This window comes from Drosophila navojoa, chromosome 2, assembly GCF_054131105.1.
Source record: "Drosophila navojoa isolate 15081-1374.11 chromosome 2, UAZ_NAV_1.0, whole genome shotgun sequence".
NCBI classification, from domain to species: domain Eukaryota; kingdom Metazoa; phylum Arthropoda; class Insecta; order Diptera; family Drosophilidae; genus Drosophila; species Drosophila navojoa.
In genome coordinates, this window is record NC_142890.1 from 15,245,914 (window position 1) to 15,257,254 (window position 11,341).

Genomic DNA, 11,341 nt, shown 5'->3' on the forward strand with positions numbered 1-11,341 from the left:
GCATAAACATATAAACAATCTTAAATAGTTTTAGCGTCTTTCGGGTATAACTTCGGTTCATTGAGTGTCGTTATAACCGGACTCTATTGTATATCTACGAAGTATGAACACTGATAACAAGCAATATTTGTATTCAACTAACACATTCTTGACTTAACTAACAACAGCATCAAAACTGATACGTAAGGCAAGCATATCCACTTCATATATGTATATGCATGTCAACTTAACGCAGCCAGCGCATGGCTGCAACTTTAAGGACTCAGCAAATCACCTTTCATGTAACAAAAGTATCAAGTGCTTTTACAAGTAACTCCTCAATTTGATTTTAATTAATATCATACTTGACTTTTGTAATACTATACAGCTCTAAAGGGAAATGTAGCTTCAAGCTCTAAGCTTCCTGGAATCAATTTGCTGCGAACAGACGATTTAATTAATTAATCGAGAGGAAAAGTTATCAAAGCCTTAAGTTTGTAGGCGTCTCGCTATGGCTCAGCTGAGCGGCAATGAAGCCAATCATTCAAATGTTTCTAAAGCATATACATAAAGCATATAAATACATATATAAAGTGAGCCAATGGAGGGCCAATTAGAGGAGACTAATTCTCAATTGAAATCTCTTTAAGAGGACTTTTGTGAATATGCAAATAATTGTTCGTAAATTATTGAGTCGTCCGTATTTAATTGGCATGAGCCAGCAAATCCATGACCCTGTTTTCGATTGTTTTCAGTTTGGCTGCGTTCACGCGGCGTATGCGTAATGAAACTGACCGACAGCGTCGAGCTGAGCCCATGCCAGGCAATTTGCGAGCACATATCTAATAAATTCATAGATTTGCATATGAATGGCCCAGTTTTCACAGAGTTGCCTGGCAAACAGCAAATCACAGACCCGGCCTCGTATAATTAAACTGTCGACATAATTAAATTTATCGCACTTTTGATATATTTCCAGCTCGGCTGCAACTTTATGGCATTGGCAAATTGCTTACAAATGGCTATTATATGTAGTCATATTTCTGAAATGCTTACTAGGTATTCTCTCTCGTTTAGAGCACAATTCATATTGTACACACTTATTTATGGCAGACTGTACACACACACACACACACACACACACACACAGCTTATTGAGCTGTTTGCGGCAAAAGTTTGCTCTTTGGCAATAAAATAATATTTATTCTACAAAGTTGTGCATTTTGTGCCGAAAAGGATGCAAGAATGAAATTTTATTACACTGATCTCTATATTTTGTATTTGCATTGACAATTGTGCTGAACAATTGAAGATATTTGTTTATTTTAAGTTTTGCTTTAGTTATTAGTATAGATTATATTGCATTTCGCTTGTGAATCGAGGTCACTGAATCGAACTGTCATTTTCTAAATGCCATCTAAATAGATTTAAAAGTAATATTCTATTTTGATTGTCAATTTTTTTAATACTTGTCTCATACATTTGAGATATTTTAAATATTTTATGTAATTACTATAGACTTCTCTGGAGTGTTTTTAATTACTTTTAATTACTTTGTTTTTAATTACTTTATTCGAATTTCCCCATCATTTCAAGGCTTCTTCTAAAATATTAGAGATATTTAAAATATTTTATGCAATTATTCTAAAAATTAAAGTACTTTATTTAGATACAAGTTTCACTTAGCTAGCTGTTTGTAGGCAGGTCGGTTAATTTGTTTAGCTCTTTAGGACTGCTCGATTATTCACGCACTCTCATTCAGTTAGTGGTAGCTCGTCCATGGAGTCGCCCCACAAATTACGTGGAAATTACGTTTTTAATTATGCAGGCCTTAATTTACTTCCATTGAGGAACAAAGTGGACAAAGTGGGCTTCGTATGAATGTAACTTGAGCATGTAATTCAGTGTGTATGATTGTGTGGGAGTGCCATTGTGTGTGGGTGTGTGAGTGTGTGAGTGCGTGTATTGCCACTCGAGTGCACTCGGAAAACCAAAGCGGCAACAAATGGCAAACAAAACGTAGCATACTCAGAGACGTTCGCTGGAGCGTGCCGCACATGCAAATGCATAAGCGAACGCAAATAAAACATTCCCGAACGCGACCTGCCACTGCCCGCCCATTGAGAGAAATATTGGCTTGCAACATTTCGTGCTGCCATTCAAGCTCATTTCGCCATAAACGTGATTGCTGGCAAGCGCAGCTGCAGTTGCCTGCCATGTACATGTATGTAGTCTCTATGGATGGCCCACCAAAAAGACAACAGCAGAGTGCCCGAAATGAGAAAGAAACCAAAATCGTGATTACGTTCGCATTATGGCCAACATTTTGAACTCGGAGTTCTGCTGAGCTGCAATTTCCTGCCTGCCTCGACTGACTCGTAATAACCATCAAGTTTATTAGTTTCTCTTGTTGCTCCTATTTCGGTCTCGCTCACTTACACAGACCTCCTAATTTTATTAAAAACTTCAGGTTGCTTATTCGTGTGCTTCGCAGGAGCGCGCAATCCCTGACCAGCTGAAACTTTCACTATGCTCAGCTTTTTTTCTGCTAATGCTATGAAATTAATTTTCCACGACGCCCACTTTTGCTTTTTGTGTTTTCGCCTTTTTCTATTTTTGTATTTTTAGGTTCTCTTGTCTTTTGCGTTGTTCGCCAAGTTGTTCGCTACGTGGCTCATTAAGTATAAATAAGCGAAACCGTGAACGGAGTTCGTGCAGCAAAAGTTTTAATGGATTTCTCATAGGTGGGAGGCGTCAAAGGATTGAGCCGCCATTAGAACTTCGTTTACGACTGCTTGGCGTATTTATTTCTGTTTTATCTATTGTGGTTCGAGCATTAGCAGTTGACCTTTCCATGATTCTTATACCCTGCGAAAGTTAAGTTTATCCAAGCAGTCGAAGCGACTCTGACAAGGCTTACTTAATTCTCTACAAATAAATAAATAAATAAATTCTAGAAAATATTAATCCAGTATAAAGGGCAACCCAATTGCAATATATGAGTGTATAAATAGATGTGGCTAATATTCATTTAATTGCTGGTGAAATGCCATTGAAACATTAGCCTTATTTGATTGAATATCGTGCGCTAAATCAAATTCAAGTGGTTCGCCCTTTCAGTTTAAATGGTACTTAATAACGATTTGAGGCTCTTTTCAATCAAGAGCACTTAAATTACACGGGCACATATACATACATAAATATTCACGAACACACACCGACATTCAACCACAACACACACAGGGAACCACTTAAATCGTAGTCTCTATAGCACAACGAGCGTCGAATAAAGGAAGTCAGGGGTAAAAAAAAAATAAAAGAAAACCTTGCCAAGTGACAGGCGGTGCTTTGTAATGTCCTGAGCTTTTGTTGCAACCAGCTCAGACCCGTTGCACAATTATTAACTGCCAGCGTTCAGGGGGGGAAAAAAAAACAAAATTATGACCAAGTCGACGGCAGTCATAAAAGCAGCCAAAGCCAAATGCCACAATCACAAAAGCGACCGACAATGAATGGCCGAGTGATGGACACCTTTGAGCAGAGCGCGGAGCCAGAAAATGAAAAGGATAAGAAAAGCGAAGCAAGTCCTTTCACCGCTGCCTGCCCAATAAGCTTAGAACGTGCAGTTTGTTTGTTGACTCAGCAGCTGCAGCTGAATCCAGCCACTTGAAGCTCAGCATAAACACAACGAAAAACTTTGACAGAATGCAGAGAACTCAAGCTGGGAACTTACTTAGTTATTGTTTAAATATTGACTAAAGCCAGCAAGAGTTTTTAATTGCTGCAAACTGAAATCCAATTTATAGTTTGTTAAATAGTTGCAAATATAGGAAAATAATTACTAATTGGCAAAATATTTGCTGATACTTTAAATTAAATTGTCGTTTGAAAACAGATTTTTGCATAATACATAAAAATATATTCAAATATATAAACCGATGTACTTAAACTGAAATCCTGATGTTGTTAATTAAAAGTTTCATGTCAACATGTGTGCTGATTTATTCTATTATAATTTTAGTAGAAATTTTAGTTGAATAATTTATGAACAGCAAATCGAGATTTGTACAAAATTTATTCGGCAACAATTTTCCAAAAAAAAAATAAAATAACAAAATAAATCAAATAAAATAATGTTTTTCTAGGGAAGTTAAATTTTGAAAAAAAAAAAAAAAAATATATATATATATATAAAAGAATTAATAGAAATATATATATTGTATATTATGTTTCTCTAGTAAAATTGTTTTTTGTAAAAAAAAAAAAAAAAAACAAAAAAAAAATAAATAAATAAATAAATAGAATAAAATTATGTTTTTCTAGTGAAGTTAAATTTTGAAAAAAAAAAAAATATATATATAAAAGAATGAATAGAAATATATATATTGTATATTATGTTTCTCTAGTAAAATTGATTTTTGCAAAAAAAATAAAATATATATATATATATATATATAATAATAATAATTGAAATTGGAAAATCAGAGTGTAATGTAAGGAGGCATTCCCAATCACATAAAATGTATTCCTGCATCAGCATAATTATATAATAATAACATATTAATATTACATAATCATATCGCTGTCCCTCCATCCAACCATTTATCGATATAAACGGGTTGAAAGTGCAGATATTCCTTAACTGCAATAAGAGTATACTTGATATTTTCACTCGCAAAATATTAACAATAATATAACATTTATGTTAACTGCAACTGACATTACGGAAATGCGAAAAATATATTGAATACCACAGCAACAACAACCACAACAACCACAACAACAAAATTGAATGCTTCTGTGCAATTGCAGCTGTTGTGATGCCATTCGACATTCAACCTTTGATTTGACATTTACAGCTGAATAAAAACCTTTTCGCTTTTTCGTGAATGAGTATAAAAATGATACAAATACTTGGAAATGAAGAATGAATAAAACATGACGGAACATCTGCAGCTGATGAACTCAATGATAATTGAAAAAGTTTATCATACAGTTAATTAAGTAAGAATATAAATATTTTTAATACAATTTCACAGAAACTGGGCTGCGCTGCAACAATAATAAAGTCTTTAAAACCCTTTTGCTGTGTATATATATAATGGCTCTAGCTTTGCGACTTTGCTTGCCTGCATCAAATTGCTCGACCGGCTGGTGTTAATTTAATTATATAATAAAAAACGGCTCATATATGAAGAAAATATGGGTAAATTCCAAGCTAAAAACACGAACACTACTTAACGAGGGTAATTAAAAAAAATTATTCACGAAGCATTTAAATGGAGGCAAATGAACATTTCAGTAGAAAAACTCGGTAAATTTTTGTGTAATTGCAAAGCAAGCACGCAAATGCAAATCCATTTGCACATTCGGCCAGGCAAAAGTCGACAAAGGTTAAGTTGAATAATACAAAAGACTTTGAGCATACCCTAGCTTTTGCTCTGAGAAGCCATTGGGCAAAACTTTTAGTGCGAGCTCGTGAAAACAAAAAGCTGTCACTAAGATTGGATTCTACACAACCCAAAACTCACACTTTGCCTTAAGGAGGGGTTTGTTATTCAAGGCTAGTTAAATCCTCAATAAACACAATGGCTTAAGCGTAAGTTTGTTTAGGCGCGGTTTCCTTTCTCTAAACAAAAGTTCAAGTATTGCAAACTATTTGCCAGAAATAAAATGCATTTATTATGGACTTTTGTATGAGTTGAATCTGCCTCACTTACAATATAAAATACAGTACAGGATTATATGGGCTGACGTTCATATCACAATAGATTATTGATTTATATATAAATAAGACATTGGATTAAAGGCAGACGTATGCAACTTTTACTGCTGAGTGCTAGAGAATATACATATCTATATATAGAGAGAAAATATATATATATTATAGTATAGCTTGTAAAACAACCATCAACAAATTTTAATACATCTGAATTTTAAACGGCATGAGAATAAAGAAAGAAAGTTAAGAAGTCCATATATATGCATATATATACAATAATATGGCTTACATTCTGCGTGCTTATGCCTCCCCCTTTTTCTAGACAAATAATAATCAATAAATTCACGTAGTCCAGATAACCGGAAAAGTCGGAAATTAAAATTCAATTCAATGCAAAAAACGACCTTGACAACTTCTGCTGCAATACTAAATTACGCAATTATTTGCATAGTGCATACAAATGTAATGAAAATGAGTGCGCTTACCGCTACGCTTCTGTATGGGGTTGGCCATGTGCCCGTACAGGCGACTCAAGTCGATGGCATTCGCAGTCGCCTGGAGCAGTAGGAGCGAGAGCAGAAATGCTGGCCAATTCAAGCGTCGCTGGTCCATGGTCAGTGGCATGGAGGAGGACATTTTGCAGCTGGTTATCGTACCTTACGGCGCCTCTTTTGCTGTGAACGTGTTCAAATTAAAGCACTTGCTCTTTATGTCCGTCTGAGTGTCTCTGTTTTTTTCTCCCCGTATCTATGTTTGAGTTCTGGAATCCGCACAAATTGTAGAACGAGATAAACTTTCACACGCGCACGTTTGCTGCTGCTTTACTCGAGTGTTTGACAAAGTTTTCTAGTTAGTTTGCGTTCGGACCGCCGTGTCCTTTGCCTTAGTTGAGCGGGTGGCAGCCCCAGCAGCGGAACGATTCTGTTTGGTTCCGTGTCACGACTGTCACTGCCCCGCTTGGCCTGAGCGCTGGACGCGTTTATTTTTATTTGTTGGCTTTTCAGAGGGGTCTGATTGAATTAGTAGTGCTGGGACTCCTGCTTCCTGCTGTCACTCTACATTAACTAGTTGGCTATGCTAATCGTCTTCTAATGGAGTTATACGCACCCGAAATTAGCTATATTCCTAAACTTACGTTCGTTACGTTGTTTCGATATTATTTATGTTACCTATCGCGTTGCGATTGTTTCCTACTATATAGCAATCTATAAGCCGTTGAATATAATTAGCATTTGTGTTCGTTTTCTAAAATATTTCCGTTTCGTTTTCGCTTAAACTTAAAATCGAAAAGAATTTGCAGGCAAACAAATATTATGTTTAAGTCGACTTTTTACATTTTTCTACACTGTAACGAGAAGAGCAAATACAATTCACATTAGTCGATTGAAATGTGTGTGACAGGCACTGATTTCGCATGCAATTAAAATTTTTTAATTGGTTTTGTGTTTCTGCTTTCCCAACTGGCACACAAAGTGTTCGATCTGATCAAAAGAAAGTTCAAATGAAATGAAATGCAATTCCTGCAAATTAAAATGTTTTTGCAAAAGAAAACACATCTGACAGCCAACATATCAATTAAAAATACTTTTCGTATGTTACAGGATAGAACTGCCAAGAGTTCATGGAAAATTCATAACTCGGAAAAAATACTAATTAGTAAATATTATTTTTCATGTAGCTGGCAGGTAAATGTTACTTAATACAAGCATTCACGAGACATTACAAAGAATTTATGATAAAATAAATTTACATGAATAGAATATTTAGTATAGAATATGTGGGAAGCAAACAAAAGTAGACAAATAGGCGAGAGACTAACGAACATCCAAAATAAATACAAATATTTATCCTAGATTTTTCTAGATATAAATTCAGAAATAAACTGAAAATGAATGTATATGCCAAAACAAACAGTATAAATGATTTATTCCGCCCTTAACACATCACAACAAATTTTCACATAATGCCTGAGCACATTAGAGCAACGAAACGACATGAAGACATCATTTAACTTTCATATAGTCGAGGCACGAAACAATTTTATGCGAGTGCCGGGACGTTTACAGGCAAGAAAGCCGTCTAATCAGCTGGGCAAAGTTGATGGTACAAAAAGTTGAACAATCCTTTTCATACATACACACATAAATATATATCTCTCTCCACACTTGAGCGCCTTTTAATGGCCCTCTGGAGCATCTAACACACATACGAAGTGGCAGCGGTTGTTGAAGCAAAAAGAACTGGTGTTAAAGGAACGTAAGCAATAAAGGGTCGACCTTTAATTATAGCCCAGTTAAGCCCTTTTTTTGTTTGGCTGCTTTGAGCTTTGCTTCAAAGCTATGGCAAGCGGACAATTTTGCAGAAAAGTCAAACCCGAGGCTAGCATACTTTTTGGGGCAATCAAAAATGTAGTGAAAGTTGTGCTCACTTTATTTAAGCAAGGAGACAAAGTTTTCAGCAGCTTTACGGTCTCACAAAACTTGGTAAAAAAAAAGCTGGAAGCAAGCACCAGCATTTTAATTAGTTGGTTTCCCTTTTTTTTTTTTGGTTGAGCAGACATTTTTGTTGACTTTTCGAATGGGCGAAACCAAAAATATTAAAAAGCAAAATATATATATTCAGATTGTCCTTGGACCGCATGCCTATGGTCCAATGTTGATGTAGGTCCGTCTGGCCAGAGCAGGCTAACAGCCCTTTTTCGAGCTCTAATTGAAGTTGACAAATCCTCAGAGAAGGGGCTGTGGTGCAACACAGCTTGTAATGAAAATTAATGTGGTGGGATGTAGGCCAGATGGATCGCTCTGGCCTTGCTCAGCCAGCAAAAAGTAGCTACGACAATTGTAAGTACAATTGTATAGAATAATTGAACGAAAGTAAATGTACATGGCCTTAGGATCTCCAGCTGATGCAAGCCTATGCAGTCAGTGCTTAAGGCAGAGCTCTATACAAATGTTTACTAATTTTATGAATTTTCTTCTTCACATCTTCACAGCGGAACACATTTTCATTCTTTAAGCATTTTTTTTATTTTCAGCTAAATGAGTAAAGTAAATAAAAATGTTAGTCTCCCGCAAAGAGAAAAAATTCCAAGACAAGCAATGTCTTCGAGGCGCACTCCTGGGAATAAAGTCGTAAAAGACTCGGGCATTTCCTTCTAAGCAAACTCCAGGCACAATCTAACGCTAGAGAAATACTTTAATATACTGTAATAAAAGTTTTGGCCAAACGATTTGATAAACAATTCCAAGTCTAATAAGAGACATTTAACGTCTGGGGAAAACACAATTTGCGACCAAATTAAATACACCAGAGGCGCAAAAAAAAAAAAAAGAAAAAATATATATATATTTTAAGACGCATTTTAACCATTTGCAAAGTTCTGCACGAAACTCAAGCGAAAACCACAAGGCTAAATAGTAGGATAGGCCACACGGGCATAGCACATAGAAAGGCACAAGCAGACGAGCCATAAAACAGAAAACTAAGTGACTTATGTAAGCTGGGCCAACTGTTGCCAAATAAAGCGGCACAAAGTGTATTAGTATATAGAGCGAAGAATTACGCCGACCGGGCCTAGAATATACATATATATGTTAAGCCAAGGGATTACACAGTTCAACCTGAACAAATTTAGGCTGTATATATTTGAAGAAGATTTATAAGGGTCACTGGCGTGAGAGAGAGAGAGAGAGAAAAGAAACCTTAATTGGCACTTTGATCTTTATATATTTTAAGAAAGAAGTTATGAAAGTCAAATATTAATATATTTATACCAAAAATAATATATTAATAATAGATAATATTAAAAAAATAATAATAGCTTGAAATCAAAAATATGTTTGTACTTGGCATCATAAAATACTTAATAAGATAACATAACAACAATCGTTGTACCTAAAATTATTGAAATTTTGTCCAATTGCCAAATGTGGTCAAAGAAATGTTTATATAAAATACACAAACATTTTAACAGATATTTCATATGAAAGTTTTTTAGGTTATATCTAACGCCAACAATTTCAAGAGGAATTTTATTTAGAGCTTTGAAGCCGGACAGACTTTAATCACGCCAAAGATGTGCTTTAAACTCTATCAATTTATTTCAACCTACTTCGAACTAGTTTCATAACAATTTAAAACTGATTTGAGACTTCTGTAAGCAGGCAAAAAGTTGATCCGAAATTGATTTGTTCCCCTTTTGCGCGAAACATGTCATATGCTGTTAAATGAAAACAAACTTAAAGTAAGCCAGCAGCAGCCTGGGTTAGTCTGGGGTCACAGCTCTTCAAACGTGAAAAATGTATAAATATAGCAGCCGAGTCAGCTGCTGAAATCACAAGCAAGCGTTCATTTGCATAATATGTAAGTATAAAAAAAACGGCTAACCAAGGCACTGACTGCCCACAACAACAGCAGAAAAAAAAAAAAAAAAAAAAAAAAAAAATATATATATATATATATATATGAGAAAAAAAGGAAGAAAAGTAAGAGCAACAACAACAGCAGACAGAGAATATTTCAGCTTTATTTCCGCAGCATTTTTCCATCTCTTTTCATATAATTTTGGTATAGAGGTTTTGCGAGTCTGCTTTTACGTCTTCTTAATGCATAATTTAACAGGTGCCCTTAGCGAGAGACGAGGGATGAAGTGTGGGTCAGATGAGGGGCATAGCAACAGTAAGCGCACACAAAAGCAGGCAACAATCAGCAACTGCGTGTTGTTATTCAAAGCACAAACACTGCACACACAAACACACACACACACACACACTCATTCACAGTTGGCATATATAGCAGATGAATAAGCTGCACACTAACGAGGCTAGAACTGAGGCTGAGTTTAAGGCTGAGGTAAATAATGTGTAAAGTGAATGTTCTTCAATTCAATTCCATAACGCACTGACGAACATACACACTCACACACACACACACAATCAATACACAGACGCTTAGCACATAAACCTGGCTATTTGATATTTTTGTTGTCAACTTTTGTCGCTTGATTTAGTTTGTTAGAATGTCGCTACAAAAAAGACACCACATTTATGTTCTATATTTTATTACAAAGGTAATACACACACACACACACACACCCGCACGCACACATACACAGATACACAAGCACAGATACACACACAAACGCACGAATGTATAAAAATATAAACGCGCCAGTTGGAAAAACGCGCCAAGATGAAAAAAAAAATAACAATTTTATGAATTATATAAAAATATTATATAAATATTTAAATGTTTTTAGTGCATTTGCAGCACAGTGTGTGTGTGTGTTTGTGAGTGTGTGTGAATTTGGCAAATATTTGGTTACAGTACGTTTGAGTACGAGCCAAAAAACTCGAACAACTATTTACAACTCCGCGTGAGTGTAAGTTTCAAACTCGACTGAAGCATTGAGCGCTGTGTGTGCGGCTTTTATGCGCTGCCCTCCACTCAAGAGGACACACAGAGCCGAGTGAGAGCTCAGCGCCTACGTAAATTTCATTCGGAGTGAATCGTGAGTGAGCTCGTGCTTCGAGCAATACTCAGAGTGCTCTTTCACTCGTTTTCTCTTGTTGCTTTCGGCGCGAGGTGTGAAAGGTGTTGCTCATGAGTATATATTACAACAAGTTGCTGAACGTTTCTGGT

At 35.7% G+C, this 11,341-nt stretch overlaps 1 protein-coding gene across 1 annotated transcript in view; it reads right to left on the bottom strand.

Annotated features, from left to right (window-relative positions):
• Positions 1–11,157, bottom strand: part of LOC108659160 (IDLSRF-like peptide) — a 44,433-nt gene extending 33,276 nt beyond the window's left edge. The window contains exons 1-2 of the mRNA XM_089265638.1: positions 11,030–11,157; positions 6,187–7,046 (exon numbers count right to left, since the gene is read on the bottom strand). Of these exons, the coding sequence (XP_089121764.1) occupies positions 6,187–6,337 (151 nt within the window). The 5' untranslated portion in view covers positions 6,338–7,046; positions 11,030–11,157. The remainder of the gene's footprint in view (positions 1–6,186; positions 7,047–11,029) is intronic.
• Positions 11,158–11,341: the final 184 nt, after the last annotated feature.